At 45.2% G+C, this 18582-nt stretch overlaps 1 protein-coding gene across 19 annotated transcripts in view; it reads left to right on the top strand.

The window, feature by feature from the left end:
• Positions 1–17411, top strand: part of Afdn (afadin, adherens junction formation factor) — a 122755-nt gene extending 105344 nt beyond the window's left edge. For 7 of the 19 annotated variants that reach the window (XM_070010288.1, XM_070010298.1, XM_070010289.1 and 4 more), the window contains 5 exons: positions 1094–1129; positions 7433–7567; positions 10432–10951; positions 14162–14246; positions 15430–17411. In XM_070010288.1, coding sequence (XP_069866389.1) covers positions 1094–1129; positions 7433–7567; positions 10432–10951; positions 14162–14246; positions 15430–15583 — 930 coding nt within the window. In that variant the 3' untranslated portion in view covers positions 15584–17411. The remainder of the gene's footprint in view (positions 1–1093; positions 1130–7432; positions 7568–10431; positions 10952–14161; positions 14247–15429) is intronic. The other 12 variants (XM_070010301.1, XM_070010306.1, XM_070010300.1 and 9 more) reach the window with 6 other exon arrangements.
• The last annotated feature ends 1171 nt before the right edge of the window (positions 17412–18582 follow it).

Genomic DNA, 18582 nt, shown 5'->3' with positions numbered 1-18582 from the left:
TGGGAGATAGGGAGGAGGGGGCTCATTTGAGCTCTTGGGCTGTTTATAACAAGGCTCAATAGCTGTTAGACAGCACTTTTATCTTTTGACCTCATGAGGGAATTTAACTTAGGTAATTTTTGATGAAATCACCAAAGCCAAAATAGTGGTCCTTTTCAGTTTGCTCTGAATTTTTCCTGCAAAATCTCTCTCAACACACCTACTTCTGATTATCGATCTACTTCAGCTTGAATGTATTCATAACTGCCCAAAATTCAGATGGAATCTTTTGGAGATTCTTAAGTTTCTTAAGTAAGACCAAAACATAATTTGTAATTTTGACTATTACACTGCTTCATTAGTATTTTATCTGAAAGAACAGCTATGGGGTCAGTGACAGAGACTGTAGCCTGAAAGGTAGGCTGAATAGCTCTCATCCACTTCCTGGTCAGAGCTCTTGGGCTCCCAGTTCTATATGTTTCACTTAGTGGCACCGGTGCTGACGTGTCTGCTCTTGCTCCCACCAGTCACGGAGCATTACGCCACAGCTAAGTGTGCACAGGGCCTCGTGCTGCCCACGCCCCCCCCCCCCCCCCCCCCGCAAGGCAGCGGTGACTTTACTATAGTCACGCTTGGGGGCCTGCTCTCTATGGCAAATGAGTATAGCCGTGTCCCACAGTGAAGCGTGAGTACCTACACCATAGCCCTGCCGCCATTAACCTCTTCTGTTTATCATAGCTCTTCCAAATGATTACTGAATATTTCAAAGGATACTAGCACAGACTGTCATAAATATGCTGATTTAGTAAAAAAGGATTTGTGTTATATGTATGTTAATAATTTCTTCACATAAGACAGCTAAGGGAAATTTTGCTTTCTAAGTTTTCATGTCTTTTACTAATGAAACTCAAGTATTTAATACTGTGTAGATATTTTCTCTTTCTGAATGCTAGAAGTTAGTCTGAGGTTCCCTAGTTTTCTCATCGGGTATCCAGAAACAGATGGAGCATGAGAGCAACAAAGAATGCTGGTGGCGGAATGAATACAGGTCTAAACCTAACTTTTTTTTTCACACTTCACTTTCTTTTTTTTTTTCCTTCTCTGTTACCTGCAGCAGACTGCTATGCCAGCAATCTCTGTTCTAGATTTGGTATGTTCTTGTTTCTTTCCCTTTGGTACATTTTTCCTGTCTTGATTTTCTTTTCTCTTTTGGTGGTGGCTGTTTTATGTTCTCAGTAGATCAGTTCTCCAGGGTCTCCTAGGTGAGGAGACTAGCCCTGTGACTATTTAGAAGCATGCCTTTGAATGTTACTAGATTTAGTTACTCTTTGCTTTTATCTGTTAATTTTAAGTGTTACTGTTTGTTTATGGTTTTGATCTCTTCTCAGTTTTAGTCACAATTTTATTCTGTGTATTCTTTTGTAGTCATAAGTATATGAGCAAATGAAATAAAATTTCATTCTTGTTCCATTAGAAATAGATTTTAAATATTCAATTGCTATAAACTCATTTGAAATGGTACTGCTCCCATTTTTTTAAGATGTAACTTTTAAGGTTTACTGTGTATTGATAGAGTAAGGGAGATCTTTAATGAATATGCATTCTGTGGTTTTTTTTTAATGATATCACATGGATTTTAGTTTAGTTGGTCAGGGTACCAATTTATACTCTGCCAAAAAATACTTGTAGGTATCTTCTTCTGTGAATTTATTGTGTTGTCACTGTTGAAGAAATGTGGTTGATCATTTAGTGCTCCTTGGGTTTAAGTAATGTTTCCACCTGAGAGACTTAATTCTGACTGATCTAATCAGTGCCTGTTCTAAGTGACATAAAGCCACTATCAGACAGATTCAAATCCTTGAATCCCTAGGTGTGCTAACAGACATCCATAATCTCAGGATCCAGAATTTGAGACTAGTCTGGGCCACATAGTGAGACACGTCCCAAAAATAAAAGAAATCTTTAACCTTAGTTTTACTTTAATGACTTTGTCACCAAACAGTACTCCCTTTTTTTTTTTTTTTTTTTTAACTTCACATATCTTGGAAGAAGATTGATTCGCAGAGAAACATTTCTTACCAAAGTCTCTCCTCCTTGGCTATCTGATGGCGTATTTTCTGAGCTCTGCATTTTTCTTTTGTATTATTTTATGTTAAACATAATAAATAGATATTTTCCTTTCCCCCTTTGTGTATGAAGGTGTCCTTATAAGTCACTGGAAGATAATGATCAGGTGAGAGTCTCACTATACATGCAGGCTGGCCTGCAGCTGGGCATCTCTCCAGCCTCAGCCCTCAGGTGCTGAGACTATAGACACCTACCACTGCGCTCCACTGAGAGTCAACTCTTGTGAGAGATCATTTAGCAAGCATTGTTAGCGTCCGTTGTCCAGCAGGTACACTGACCCGAGACACTGCCTCACAAAGGTGGTAGCTGACTCTTGGTCCAAAGAGAGATTTTTGTTTTGATCTGTTGTTTTGAGACACTCTTCCTTTATGGTCCAGGCTGGCCGCCAACTCTAGATCCTCTGTCCCAGCCTCTCAAGTGGTAAAATCACAGGTGTGCCCTACCACCTACCACGCCTGTCCCAAAGAGTTTACCGGGTTCCATAAACATTGTAACAAAGAATAAGAATGACTGTATTAAGATTTATATTCCAAAAGAAAAGGTTTTCTCTTGCTTTCAGAGAGTATTTTGAATGTTAGTACTGATCTTACCCATGTGTAGCTCAGTTTCCCAGTGCATGTTTGAATTTTCTATGGAATCTTAAGCAGTCCTTAGACCCCCCTGGGAAGGATGAGCAGGCGGAGGGAAGTCCGGTGGCTAGCAGTGCTCTGCTGTGCTGTGCTCCGAGGGTGTAGGAGGCACGTGGGATTGGGGGGGCAGGGCAGCCAAGTTCCAGAGGCCCAAGGCTGCCTCGGTGCTTCAGTCTGGGCCGGCTTTCTCCCTGATCTCCCTGATGTGTGGAGGACAGTACTAAGTACTGGGTCCTACCTCCAGCCAGTCCTGTTTGGTGTAGCTAATACCTCCAGAGGGGCAGTGACCTTAGTCTGTCCAGGATGCTGGAAAAAAGTTCTGGCTTGGTTCATGGTGAAGTAATACTTAGTGAGGGGAATGTAGTTCTAGGACCAGATCCTCAAGTTCCCAAAGATGTGTGCCTTCCTAATTGTCCAGAGATAAAATCAGTGTTCACTTCTCCCTGATTTTAATTACTAAAAGGGTCTAGGAAGCTGTTCAGACCAAAATGCATCTCTTTAGGAAACCCCCTAGAGCACCAGGTAGTGGTCACACCCTGTCCACCCAGCCTCTCTCTGAACTCCAGTGGATGAGTCATGTCGTGGAACCCTGCCCTGACTGCACAGCCTCTCTGACTGTTGTATCCTGTTCAGTTATGGCCTGGGATTAGACAATGTCAGCCACAGGTAGAGCCAAAACTCTGCCCCGCTGGAGTCTTACAGGCAAGCTCCCAGTCCTTGCACTGGTGACGGGTTGTGTCATTCGTGTTTTTGTCTCTATTACTCATTTCTTTCCAATGCACCTGTTATGTGAGTAAAAGGCCAAGCTTAAGGTCTGTCACACAGACCAAGTACCAGCTAGCATTCTAACTACCATCAAGTCTTATTTGTGCCCTTCCTGCTACACAGTAACACCCCCTTTTCATAATGTGGCAGTATTGGAATCATCTTTCAGTTAGAGGCCCACTGATATTCAGTGGTCTTGTCTCAGGTTTGACTTGTTACCACGTGGTCCTTGAGGCTCTGACTAGTATGAGAACTCAAAAGTTTTTATCATGGGCTGCTGCAGCGACAGTATATGTTCAGAGACTTCCATGACTCTTCTGAGCTGGACTCCACATACACACACACACACGCACACGCACACATGCTACACTTCTGCACCAGACATAACCCTTGGCACCTCCTAGACTTAGAAGACATTGAATCCAAAGTTCACCATGGCCTTACCTGGGGGCAACGCTACAGGAGGTGGCATTGAACTGGGAGCGGTGTGTTCATTTTAAGACCAGCAGGTATGCATTATGAAGTAAATATAAAACTCACATGATAGACAAGATCAGAGTTACCCTGTAGGAGCAGGTATAGCCTGGGCCTCTGAGCCTAACCTGCTGCTACGGGACTTATCTTTTACCGGGGTGTTATATCAGCTGAGTTTATGTCTTTTAACTTCTGAGAAAAACTTATTTATCTTTAAAAAGGAAAGAAAAAGAGGGAAAGGGAGTGCGGCACGCTGCAGGTGGCCCCTGCCCATGTGTGCACAGTGCTGCTGTGAGGGTACATCTGACTATAGATAGGGGAGTGGCTTCTCAGTGGCTCTCAGAGCACCAGAGCGCTAAAGGAACCGTGATTTACTCAGGCATGTTTAACGGAAAAAGAGTATAAGCAGAAAAAAATGAAGGGAAGGTGTTTTGTTTTCTTTTAAAGAGCTTTAAGAGACTTGTGCACTCTGCAAAACTGTCTAAAAGAAAATGGTATTATGACCCCATTTTATATTCACATAGTTTAAATGAAAAGGCAGTAAGACATTACGTTTTGTAGTATAAAATTACGAACACACAAATCTCAAACTGCAAGGTGTGTGTGTGCATGCATGTGTACACTAGTGTGCACTATGTGCACTAGGCCTAGGGCTTGAACTCAAGACCTGGTTGGCTGTCCCTGGGTTTTCTGCTTAAAGCTAGTGCTCTACCCCTTAAGCCATGACATGAGTCTCATGGACCTTGCTGCCCAGGCTGGCCCCAAACCATGATCCTCATATCTCAGCCTCCTGAGTGGCTAGAATTACAAACATGAACCACTTGGTGCCCCGCCATCCTGCACAAGTCTTTAATCTGAAAATAACTTGGTGGTTAGGGATGTGGACTTCCAGGGTAGCAGAACTTGGTCTTCACTGACATGTTGACAGCAGGGTCCTTCAGCTAGACCTCGGTTCTGGGTGTGATGCTCAGGCATGATGGGACTTAGGTGTTATATATTAGCCTTTAACCTTCACTGAGCACAGCACAGTACACTGTGGTCTAGAGTAAATTAAGAGAACTTTTTTTTCCCCCTCTCCTTGATGCTTTAGAGGTGGGAGGGAAGTGAGGAAAGGTTTTTCCTTCTCCTTCTTTATGAATGAGAATATAGCCGGGTGCTGGTGGCTCATGCCTGTAATCCTAGCCATTCAAGAGGCTGAGATTTTAGGATTGCAGTTAAAGCCAGCCCGGGCTAGAAAATCCATGAGATTCTTATCTCTAATTAACCACCAGAAAACTGGAAATGGTGCTGTGGCCCAAAGTGGTAAAGTGCTAGCCTTGAACATAAAAGCTCAGGGACAGCATCCAGACCCCGAGTTTAAGCCCCATGACCAACCAAATAAATAAATAAATGAGAATACATATAACAGCCAGAGGGTTACTGCTTAGATACCTTAATAATAATAGCAATAGTAAATTTGTCTTTATTTTAAAAACAGTAACAAATGAACTAAACTCAAGGAGAAGTCTCCTTGCTTACAACCAGCCATCCAGATCTAGAATGAAGAATTTTTAGAAAAAAAAAATGCCTGTTTACAGATTTATAAGATAGCATTTTTACTGAATTCTAATTGTCCTGTCTTTATATTTGGCTTAAAAGAATTAAATTGTACATTATTTTCTTACTCAGAACTAGGTTTCCATTAGGTCTAGAAGTCCAACATGCTGAAATTCATCTGATCATTATTGGAGTAAGGAACCTCTGATACTATTCTTCCTTAAGTTGCTTTCCTATAGGATGTTTCCTGTCCTCTTGCTGTTTGAGGTGCTGTTTGTCTTCCTACCGGAGCTCTAATAACCATAGTTGGCCATACAATCCTTCCAGGTGCAGATCAGATAGGGTGCCATGGGATTCTCAGAGCAGGGTTTGTGGCTCCTCTGCGGTCCCTTGCTGCCAGACCTGTCTTGGAACCAGTTTTCCGTCATGGCCTTGTTCCTTAGTTGTGCAAAGGAAAAAGTCAAATTTCTTTTTCTTTTTGAGAAGACAATTTAAATTTTTTATTTCATTATTGTTTATAGATACACAAAAACAGTGCCACAGGTTATTCCTTGCCACCAGATACAATGTTTTGTTCTTTAGAAAAGTCAGGAGAGAAATTGTTAGATTTTTGTTTCAAAGAAGTAGGTAGCAGTCCAAATGGAGAAGTTAGTATCTTAAGGTTCAGCTGTGAATATTCAGAAATGGAAGTGTATCCTATAGGAATTTTAGGTAAGAGACTGAGCTAAATGACTTAGAGTTCCATTTTCATCTGAAGGTTTTTGGTCACCTGTCTTGAGGATGTGTGCATGTTCCTATAGCTCAGTTCCATGACTGAGAATAAATGGGGAATGCAGCACTTTGAATGTTGTCACAGACTGATCAGTAACCCAGGTGCTTTTGGAAAAGATGGTTTCAATCTGTAATGCATAGAGAAATGACCAGGAGGACAGAGGAGCCAGAAGCCAAGTAGAAGGCACATGCAGAGCATGTGAAGATATGTAAGTGTTGGGATGCTAGCGGAAACAAGTGGCATCTTTTTTCTTGTTTCAAACAGGCAGAAGTTGAATGCCCAAATAGAAAATCGGGTCATTAGTTCTGGGCTAGCATAAGAACTGTCAGACTCAGCATACATTAAGGCAATGTGCTGGGGAACAGGGGATTGTAGTCCTGAGGGCCTTGAGGGCTGCAGACAGAAACAAGCCAGAATGAGTCCTCTGCAGGCCTCAGGGCCAGGCTTCATGGCTCAGCTGGGTTTTCCAGAGCTGGGAAGGAGTTCCTGAAGTCCAGGATGGCATCTGCAAGTTGATGCCAAAGGGCTCACAGGAGCAGTGAGACCTCACTCTCCAAGAACAGCTGGGACTGAGACAGACACAGGAGTCCCACCTGCATTCCACAGGAGAGGTGACTCTCACGCCTGGTGAGCTGTTCTGGAATGCCGTAACAGGGGCCGTCTACAGTAAGGTCTTAATTTACAGAGCTGGCTAACAAATTGATTCTAATAAAATCACTCTTTGTTCAATGCATGAATGTGTGAGATACATTGTTTCTTTGAACCATGATTAATGGAAGAGTGACTCTGGCCCTGTGTAGACCACGTATTTAGGTAATTTATTAAAATTATATAGCTATAAGGTGTAAACTTTATCATCTTCCAGCGGTAACATAGCTTAGTATTTTGTAGTTAACTCGTGTCTCGTGTGTGTGTGTGTGTGTGTGTGTGTGTGTGTGTGTGTGTGTGTGTGTGTGTGTGTGTGTGTATAACATAGCTTAGTATTTTGTAGTTAACTCATGTGTGTGTGTGTGTGTGTGTGTGTGTGTGTGTGTGTGTGTGTGTGTGTGTGTGTGTGTCTGCTTGTCTGCTTGTCTGCTTGTCTTAGTGTGCGCTTTTCTGTCTGCTGGTGCTGTTGGCCGGGTGACCGTTAAAGTCAGTTTGTTGTTAGTTGCAGGATGAGGACCGCAGGCGTCAGCAGCAGTTGGAAGAGATGCGCAGACGGGAAGCAGAAGATCGATCAAAACAAGAGGAAGAGCGCCGACGTCAGGAGGAGGAGCGAGTAAAGCGAGATGCTGAAGAAAAGGTTATGGTCCTCTAAGGGCAGCTAAAATTTTCCCAATTAGCCTCAACACAATTGATTGGCTAGGGCAGAGGGGGCTAGAAATTGTGTATATCTAGGATGCACAAGACAGAACAGGGCCGAATCTCCCAGCTTTTGTTACTGGACCAAAAACTCTAGCCCCATCTGGCCCGCCTACCTCTCTTCTGGACTGTCTCCAGGCTCTCTTGCCTTCAGAGACTCGAGTGCCAAGGCTGCGTAGCAGTGAGCTCTGGGGAAAGGGTCTGTTTGCACGAGGCTCTGCTTCTGCGGCTTCTTGAACAGGAGCAGCTTGTTTTTGTGAAGGGGTTGCTTGTTCAGTTTCTGTTTGAGTGTGAGGCAACAGGACATAGCAAGACAGTTTGTTATCTCAACACTTTCAAATAGATTATTTGCTAAAATTACTTTAATCTGGTTGATGGTAAAGACAGGAGGTGACTGAAAAACACATTGTTATAAGGAAATCCAAAAATTCTGGCTATTAATGTGTGTGTGCTTTTAACTTAAGTGATGAGTGGAATTTTAAAGTGACAGCTGATTCTGCCATTCTGAGACATAGGAGCTTGGGAATGTAGTTCTCAGACCTTTCTGGCTCTGAGTTTTTAGTGGGGGCTTTGGGTGCGGAGGATGCTGCCTGAGCCTGTGTGGGCCTGCTCTGCCCTGGGGCATGATGGGTAGCTGTCCAGCTTGAGAGAAGCTGTATTTCTTGCTTACCTCCCTTCCATGAAGGTAGAAACTTTGAGTGTCACAACTTCTAATGGGAAAAAAAATTAGTTTTTATTAACAGTTCTTTCCTTGAGAGTCTAATAAACTATGCTAAGAGAACCTCCTTCTCCTCACAAAAAGAAGAAAAAAAAAATTTAGGAAGCTCTTTGTAGTGATGAGATTGATTGATCTACAAGACGATCCAAGTAAGATGGAGGGATGTGATGTGTCTCATTTGGATGAGAATAGAGGGCTGGTGTGAAGACCCAGGCTGCATCCAGATGCTGCAGTGCTTTGGTGTGTTACAGACCTCTACCCTCCGCTAAGTGTGTTGTGCTTTGCCTGCAGTAGCTGAGCAGTTTGGAAGGAATGGAGATTTTGGGGGTGGTTAGCACTGACCCGTGAGTCTTACCTGTGGGATGTTTTCAGAACTTGAGCCACTTGGTTTCTGGTGCTGTGCTGGTGCTCTGCGTGTGGTCTGTGAAATCCCCTGGGGCTGCTGGGGAGGGACTTCTTTCCCAGGTCACTGCCTGCTCATTGCTCACTGCTCAATGCTCACGTGTGGGCCAGTTCTGGCTTTTCTGGAGCCTCAGCAGAGCAGCCTGTTCATTGCCTCAGCACTGTGTGCATGTGCAAAAGACCCAGGCTGTTTTCTGTGTTGAGAAATTCTTGCTTAATCTTTCCAACCTATGTTCTTACAACCCATGCTCTGTGAATATACACATGTTCTAGTAACTGCTTCTCTACTCACATGGTCACTGTAAAAAGAAGCTGAAACTTATTTTTACTACAGAATGTCCAAACTTGATAGTTTTGCTTTGTTACAGCAAATGTGCATTCATTTTCTCAGTAAAGTCACTTTGGTCATGTAATTGTATCTGCTCTTGGTGTAACTGACAGGTTCAGTTTCTCCCTCCTACAGTATTATGGAGCACCTTTTTCTCATATACCTTCAAGATTCTTGACAGTGCCATTTAAAAGCCACAGGCGTCAGTCTAGATTAATTACCTAACCCAAAGGAATAGTGACTTTGTGCAGACATGGACACAAAAATGTCCTTCTTTCAGGATTTCCCAACATACAGCAAGAAAATTGGGCAAGAAATTGGGTCTAGGGTAGTGAGTAGGCCGGCATTTACTCTTCATATTGTCTCCCTAGAAAGTGAGGCAAAGACATCACGTGTTCACCTGTGTGCACATGGACTGTCACCTTATGTATATGTGACCACCTGTGTGCATCTGGAGGCAACAGGGAGAGAGTTCAGTACAGTGTGAAAATAGGAGCTAAAATTTATTTCAGTGCCAACAGGTTTCCTAATTGAATTTCTTTGGTTAAATGAATTTACAGTTCACCCTACTCCATGTCATGGCGTTTGTCATTTACTCCAGTTAAGGCAGGGTATTCTGTTTGCTTTTTCATCCTTTTTCATATTTTTTTCCTTGTGCTCTAAAACTCTTGTCAATCTTTAACAAAACTGTGCTGTTACCTTTTTAAATGTTAAAAGAATTTAAATACTGTCAAATGTAGTTTGTGCACATGTATGTCAGAAAAAAATGTACAGTATGTGTCAAAATATATTTGAACATAGTATCTTGTTGCTGTTGCTGTTAATGCTTGGCTGGAATTTTCTGTCCATCAGGGAGTTTATTAAGATTTGAAATACAGGTTAAGAACTGTGGAAAGCATATTTGTTAGATCGCTGCCTTGGGGAAATGAGTGATGTTTCTTATAATTTATGATTTCCTATTTAAACAGAGCAATGAAAGGTAAGTTACCCTACCAAAACAGAAGAGGAGAGAGGAAAAAGAGATGGAGAAAGAGGAAGAAGAAAGGCAAAAATTGAGAGGATTCAAAGTCTAGTTGCATAAATGAAAGGAGACCTAAAGAGCTGGTTTGTTCCATTCTCTGAGTGCTTGATGTCAGCAGTCAGGAATATTAGGTGTGACCTCAGAGATCTTAGAACAAGACTCTTTCTGGTCTGACCTGCCTCTGCCGCTCAAGTAATTGTGACGTCCTGTGGACGTGTTGTCAGTGTGGTGATGGGGGATGGGCAGTGCACCTGTCACTGCCTCTGAAGGCCCAGGGGGTCCAGTGATCTCCTCCTGACCTCTGACTCTTGTGCTTTTGTCTATTCCCGCCTGCAGAGGCGACAGGAGGAAGGGTATTACAGCCGCCTGGAAGCCGAGAGGCGCAGACAGCACGATGAGGCAGCACGCAGGCTGCTGGAGCCGGAGGAGCCCGGGCTGTGCCGACCTCCGCTTCCCCGGGACTACACGCCCCCCTCCCCCTCCCCCGCGCCCAGTGCCCCTCCCCCCCCACCCCAGCGAAACGCTTCCTACCTCAAAACACAGGTCCTCTCCCCAGACTCGCTGTTCACTGCCAAGTTTGTTGCATACAATGAGGAGGAGGAGGAGGAGGAGGAGGACGGCAGTCCAACAGGTCAGGATAAGTACTCCAGCGCCAGGAAGTCTCATGAGAACCTTCCTCCTGCCACTGTCAGGCCACAGCAGCCCCCCCGCCAGCCACGCCCAGCCTCCGATGGCATCTTTCTCTCCAACTCATTCCAGCTACCCTCAGCCAAAGCCAACAGTACCGCTCACAGAGCAGGCCAGCCCCCACTCCCTCCTAACAAACCAGGCTTCTACCGTCCCAGCCACTACAAAGGTAGCGGTAAACAAAGGAATGGCAAATCAAGCCTCTCTTGCCTTGATGATTGGATCTCTGCACACCTGCCACCTGGTTCGATCTGTGGAGGTCGGAGCCTTGGCATGTGGGCTTCACTTTATTGCCTTCAGTATGATCATCTCACTCTGCCCCCCATGGTGGTGTCGGGGCTAATGCTCTGTTGATGAACGTGTAGTGCTCCAATTTTATGCTTTAAGAAGGTGCATCTCTCTGATCAGTCCTCTGTCATTCCCTGAATCACCCAAAGTACTGTTGGTCTTGGTTTTCATTCTCTGCCTCTTCACATAATTCCAACCTCTGAGCAAATGCCTTTGTACATTTTAGGGTCTCTAAAGATACAGGTCTATACTACTGAAGGCGAGTAGAATGTTTGGCTCTGTGCCAGCTGCCCCATTTGGTGAGCTGTGTCTTTCGGGACAGCTTCACTAGGTGGTGAAACATCTGCTCTACTGGTTAAGAGCAAGCCTTTTTGGCTGAATGCAGACCGCCTTGCTCCAGAGGCCAGACACCCTGGTTATCTGGAACTTTCTCTTCCCTTGGTCCCTTCCTGGTTGCATTCATTTCCATTACCTTTTCTCCCCAGCAGACAGAAGCACCAACAGCAAAGCCTTAATGGGTTTGCACCTGCTGTTCACTCTTAGCACCGTTTGACTTGACTGCTGGAGCACAGAGGTCCTGTCATGGGCGGGATGCCAAGGCTGCAGCCCAGTACACAGGCCATAGCTGCCTACCGCATAACTGAATGTTATGTAAGGCGTAGCTAATGGGTTACACTCACATTGAGATTTCACATTAATGGGGTGTAAATTAAGTGGACCTGTAGCACCAAACCTCTTCAACACAGTAGCAGTAGTTTGTGTTTTAGAGAATGCAAATGATCCTTAGTTCTGTGTTGTTCCACATCAACATTAGGACTCAGCAGTTGTGCCAGAAGCTGACTTTTCTAGGACTTAGGGTAGAGTTTGGGCAGAATTCTTCATTCCCACCTGAATCAGTGCTTAAATTAACTTGGAAGGCACAGTGGGTTTTTTTTTTGGGGCGGGGAGTTCATCACTCTGGAAGCCAAAATTATATCTTGTTTTGTAGAATCTATATGAACAAATATAGAGAATTTGGTGCCTTTTAAGACATTTATGGAAATAGAGTAAATTGTGAAGTATGGTGTTATCAGCCTTGTGTCTGATTTTATAAGCAGAACCGTAGATACTTCCTTAATGTTGTGACACATGTTTGGTAGTTAGGACTCTGTTCTAGCTGTGTTGGTTTTCAGTCACACTCACACTTCCTCTGACTCACCTAAAACGCCACTTCGAAGCAGGTTACAGCCTGCATCTGATTGCCCCGCAGCACCTCCCTCCCCGCAGAGCACCTTCCAACCTCCCCTCACTTCCCTCACTCCCAGCCGCCCCTACTCTCCCCTGAGCTCTGCTGGGCATGCTTCTGCAGATGGGGGACACGGCTTCTTCCACAGGACCATATGAGGAATGATCCGATGAACAGTACGATCCTAGACTTTAACATAACAACACATTGTTTTAAAAGATGTGTTTGTGTTCCTAAAGCTCTTTGGAAATTACTTGGAATTGGAAGTATCCATGTATAGTCAACAGAAAGTTTCTGGTATTCTAACTAACTCTAAAAGCTCTGACAAGTTTGAAGATGCATTTCTGCTAGTGGAAGAAGCCAGTATCATTCTCAACAAAGCTCAAAAGATACAGCATAGTATTTTTTAAACCAGATAAAATGAAACAATTTGGAATCAAAATTGAAAACAAACCAAACCTGTGGAAGGTGGGGGTCGTGGGGGTGGAGAAGTGTTTCTGGTCATCTTTTGAGTCTTCGCTGAGCATGGTGCCCTCTGCCACACAGAAGCTCCCAGGGGGTGAAGTGTGTGCTGAGACCCCGGGCTGTCCCGGAAGTGCACACAGGCTCTTCCTTTGGAAGAAAAGTCAGCCTCCTTTCTTGATGTCATGGAATCATTTTGCCTACTTCATATGCTAATATGTGCTTTTGAGTAGCTAGTACTGTAGTGTATTTTATAGGTAAAGGTCTTTTTAATTGTGAGATTTTCTTTAGGCTTAATATTGCAATTAGCATAGCATTAATACTGATTTTTAAATGCATTCTCGTTTTGGTAATATTATTAGTGATGATATTATCATATATTTGGATGCATTTAAAACCTTTTATCTCCATCATCTCTCTTGGCCCTCAACAATCTCCTCATGAACAACTCAAAAAAGTCTCTAGGGCATATGTCAACCTGTTGGTCGACATCGTCTTTAGCCGTGGCTGGTCGAGGCTGGCCCTCGGCACAGCTGGTCAGGCCGGGGCTGGCAACCACTCCCTCCTGCTGCTCATTTGTCACAGGTTTTATATCTGCAGTGCCAGGAGGGTTTTTGCTTTGCTTCTCATAGTAGTCATTTATCTTGAAAAAAAGAAATTCAGTAATTATCCTGGAAAAAGAATAGAACTTTAATCATGTGCTTCCATTTTTTTCCTGGTGCTGCAGCTTGAACTCAGGGCCCTCGAGTTCTTATTGGGTGTTTTCATTCATAACTGGTGCCCTGCCACTTGAGCCACACCTCCCATTCCAGAATCATTACTGCTTCATCTCTGGAGCTATATTTGTTATAAGATCTCCTAGTGGGCTGGGCAGGTAGCTCAGTGGTAGAGTGCTTGCCTCACATGCATGAGACCCTGGGTTCGATTCCTCAGCACCACATAAGCAAAAAAGAAAAAACCGGAAGTGGTGCTGTGGCTCAAGTGGTAGAGCGCTAGCCTTGAGCTGAAGAGCTGAGGGACAGCATCCAGGCCTAGAGTTCAGGCCCCACAACCAGACCAAAAAAAAAAAAAAAAAAAAGAACTCCTAGTGTCAGTGTGTTGGACGTTTTGCTGATCTGTTTAAAAGAGGTCTTCTGTTGATTTGTCTTAGAACTTAGGGTAATTAGGCATGTGAGCTGACTTGTGTTTTCTCAAATGCCTCCATATAGTTTTCTACACACAGGTCGCTCCACTCAGCAGAGTGGTAGCAGATTGGTAGGCCTTTCATCCAATATGAAGAGCCTTTTGCTTTGTTGCTGAGTGATTAAGTATGTCTTTACGTTTCCCTGTGGGTGGTGCATCTTTTTCGCGAGTGAGGTTTTGGCAATAATCACTCTCGCTTGTGCTTTCTTTTCTCTGGCGAAGGACCACAGTCACACCCGGGGTCTGCTGGGACTGTGGCAGGAGCCCACGATGCTGCTCGGGACCCAAGAGAGAAGCTGGCTAGAAGGTACTGTACCCACGGTGACCGATGGCCACGCTCACTACGTGTGGATCGTTGTCAGTGCCGGTGATTCCCAGTGTACCAAGTCACGTGGGCATGTGCATATCGCTAATACAGTTGTGTTTCCAATGGTGATGTAGGTACGAGGCTTCTTGGCCAGGACACTGGCAAGCTGCATATCATCAGAAAGGACAGGTGCAGTGCCAGGATCAGGGTCACTGGGGCCACCCCAGGGTGCCGTGCCACAACAGACCCTCACACCTGGGATTTACTTACAAGTGTCCTTATCAAAACTGTCCTTACAACACTGACACCAAATCAGTCCTATTCTGTCACCTATTAAATTATCACTTACTAAATTAAGTATATCTGTAGATGAAACTCTACCTTACAGTTAATTTATTTCACTGGTGTGAAGTACCTTCTTGCTGAAATTACACTCACTAGTTTTTTGAAAGTTAGATAAGACTGAGGAAGGTTACTGCTTTATAAAGGAGAATGTTTAGGTAATTAGTGAGTTAACTAGTTGGTTTAATAAGGTTAATTAGCATAGTTATTTCTTAGGGTTTACTGTATAGCCCAGACTGGCCTCAAACTTGTGATCTCCCTGCTGCAGCCTCTTACCTGCCAAGATTATAAGCAGGTGCCACCACACCAGGCCTATACATGGATTAATACTTCAGCTGGGTGCTGGTGGTTCATGCCTGTCATCCTAGCTATGCCGGAGGCTGAGATCTGAGGATCTCGGTTTGAAGCCAGCCTATGCAGGAAAATCTGTAAGACTCTTTATCTCCAGTTAACTGCCAGAAAACCGTAAGTGGTGCTGTGGCTCAAAGTGGTAGAGTACTAACCTTGAACAAAAGAGCTCAGGGACAGGGCCCAGGCCCCAAGTTCAAGCCCCAAGATCCACCCCCCCCCCAAAAAAAAAATACAGCTTCAGTAAATTTAGTCAGAAATCATGTGAGCATGTAGGCTGTAAAGTTCATGTTGTTAATACAGTTCTGTTTTAGCAATGACGTGGACATAGTTCTGTTTCAGACAGCTCCAGTAAATGTAATATTGCAGCATTCAACAAAGAATGAGTCTCACTGATAATTTTAATGAATTGACCGTTAACATAGATCTACCAAGTTACAGGCAAGGTACTTGTATTTTGACAGATAATCTTTTGTATTTCTCTCTTGTGTAGCCATGATGCAAACTTGGCTGGAAGTCCTGGAGCCCCTGAAAACCTGACGTTCAAAGAGCGCCAACGCCTCTTCTCTCAAGGTCAAGATGTGTCGGACAAAGTGAAAGCCTCTCGCAAACTAACAGAGCTTGAGAACGAACTGAACACAAAGTGAGAAGAGGGGGAGGAGGGCACCTGGTGTCTCCCTGAGTAAGCCCAGCCAAGGCTTTGCAGCTGTGAGCCTGACAGGCACGGGGGAGTTATACTTCTGAATTAATTCTGTTTCTAAAATGATTGTGATTTAGAGATGTTCCAATCCTAAGAAATCTTATTTGCTCTATCAAGAAGTTAGCCTTTGTATGATTTGAGGCCTGATGATTCTTTGCGGTTCTACTCACTGTTAAGGGCCTTTTATTCTTCTTGGTGTCTTGGGCTCACAGGGCAGAATGAAGGGCAGTAGAGATCAAAATAATGGGATTGTCCTCTCCCCATCTTCCATATCATCCCAAGGAACATAAACCAAGAAGTTCTGTTTCTTTTGCTTCCTAAAATCTTCAGTTGGCTGTGTGCACTCCAGTGCCCACAGCCAGCCCACAGCAGGAAGGGTGGCTGTACTCTGCGCCTGCCGCCCTCAGGGCATCTACCCAGGCCGCCTTATTTCCTGTCTGTGCCCAGGCCACTGGGGGGGCCTGCTTCCTGGGGCAGGATGTGCCAGCAAGTGTGAGCCTTCCTGGTCAGTTCTGATGGTTGATTAAGTTAAAAGAATGATTCATATTTTAAAATTTCTACAGGACAGAATTTTGTGTGTTTAATCTTAGAGGATTTTGGTTTTCTAAATACCAGTTTGTTGTTAGACTAATGGGTGCAGTAAAAATTGAAGATGACTGGTTGTCAGGTGTTTTGATGGTCTAAGAACTCTGTAATTCATGTAATTCATGTTCCTGTGGGACTGTGCTCAGAAATACCCAGCAGGGAGTGGGAGGCCCTAGGGTGACACTGAAGATAACTGTTGCTCTGAAATTTGAAAAGAAACGTTTATACCGATACGCTGTCAGAAAAGAAAGGAATTTACTTTTATACATCGGCAGCGTAAATATTACAAGCGTTACTCGTGGCAGTTCTAGCTGTGTCTCTTTTATAGTATAAGAGTTATTTAATTTTAATTTGTGAATTATGAGTTATCACTGTCACGCCTTCAGCTGTAGGTGTGTGGCTGATGGTGGTGGGTCGGACCTCAGTTTTGTTTATATGTGTGATGTTAAAAAGATAAATTTCTTTATGATTTTAAGCACATGTCCTATTTGACAAAGCCCTACTGTGGGTCCAGATGATCTTTCTGTACCATCCTATTCTCTTATTTATCAGGAAAAATATGTGCACTTTCAAATAAAAGAACAGAAGTGTTCGCCACCCTAAAAACCACTTTTAATAAGAGTTGTATGATAAATTGTTGAAAAAGTGAAAGTGTAAATATTTTGTACGTCTATCAGGGTTATTTGAAAGTGTGCTTTTGCCTTGTCCTCTGTAAGTAAGAGAGTCACGTGGGCCTGAGAGTTGATGAAGGATTTGCCCCTAGCCCCGGGAATGCAAGCTCCTCCCCGTGTCTGGAGAGCACTGGCAGCCCTGGGGTGGTGCCCACACTTCCCTGGAGAAGAAGATGCAGATGATTGTAGGATGACAGGTGTGCAGAAGGATGTGCACACATCTGTAAGTCTGCATCTAGCCCATGGTGAAGTAGATTTGGCCACCTCTGGACGATGAGGTCAAATGTGAATATGTGTAAAGGCACATTTCATAATGTGCATTACTATGGAAGAACATCCAAACTGCTGTAGTTTTCCATTTCTACTGTATTTCAGTTGCAACCTATTTTTAATAAACTTTGTATGTATTTAAGACTATTTGCTATTGTTTTCAAAGTGCTGACAAAGTTTATATTTGTATTACCAGCCTTCCTCTGCCTTGTTTGCACCTGTCACTCATTAAACTATGCTTCAGTGTCAGTCCTGTGTCAGTCCTGTTTTCCATCTGGGAAGAGCTCTTCACCTGGTGACACAAGCTGGTTGGAGCGCTTGGTGACTTTGACATGGTCTCAGGTGACTCCTGCTTTTGCACTTGCCCAGTCTCAGGTAGCCACTGGGATCAGGTCTCGGTTACAACCACCTTGTCACAGCCACTTTGAAATTCTTAAGCCTGCCTAATGATAAGCAGGTTGCAGGTGTGCTAACACATAGGAGTCTACTAAGGTAGATGATGTGTGAGCAGGTGTGTGCTTAGGAGTTCAGTGAGGGCGGTCTGTCAGCTGGCCAAATCAAATTCTGTGTCCAGGCCAGGCCTGTACAGAGTGGACCTGAAGGGCCAGGTCACCCTCCAGCACTGCCTTGCTCAGTGCTCCCTCTGCCTTCCAACGCCGCCTTGCTCAGTGCTCCCTCTGCCTTCCAACGCCGCCTTGCTCAGTGCTCCCTCCGACGCCGCCTTGCTCAGTGCTCCCTCCGCCCTGGGCCTTCTCAGGTGAACCGCGGGGAGCCGTGGTGGGGAGCACTGCTGGTGCAGGTGGAGCCAGGCGTCGGTTGAGGCGTGCCCGTGTTGGGGTGTCCGACGGCGGGCGCTGTTCTCGGAGGAGGAGGAGGAGGAAGAGGGCCTCACGCCGGACGGCGGGGCCACGCAGGACGCGGCTCTGTCTTGATCCAGGGCCGGGAGGAGGGGGGGGGGGTGAGGGAGGGGGAGGGGCCCGAGGGGGTATGCAGAAGGTCGGCCTGTGTGGCAAAGCAGGAGCAGAGGCCGTCCCGAGTAGGGCCGGAACGTAGAGCTCGGCAGGAAAACCTGCTGGCCGGGAGAGGCCGAGGAGGGGCTGAGGGCGCCCAGCGCTCCGCTCCCAGGAGAGTGGGAGCCCCGAGGAGGCCTGGCTCCTTGCCAGCCGCTGGCCGCTCGCCACGCCCCCGCCACGCCCACTCGTCCCCACATAGGCAGATAGCCGCTCGCCACGCCCCCGCCACGCCCACTCGTCCCCACATAGGCAGATAGCCGCTCGCCACGCCCCCGCCACGCCCACTCGTCCCCACATAGGCATAGCCGCTCGCCACGCCCCCGCCACGCCCACTGGTCCCCACATAGGCAGATAGCCGCTCGCCACGCCCCCGCCACGCCCACTCGTCCCCACATAGGCAGATAGAC

The sequence above is a fragment of the Dipodomys merriami genome, unplaced genomic scaffold, assembly GCF_024711535.1.
Source record: "Dipodomys merriami isolate MVZ:Mamm:240054 unplaced genomic scaffold, mDipMer1.0.p SCAF_8, whole genome shotgun sequence".
NCBI lineage: Eukaryota > Metazoa > Chordata > Mammalia > Rodentia > Heteromyidae > Dipodomys > Dipodomys merriami.
This window is presented reverse-complemented; position numbering and strand designations above follow the sequence as displayed.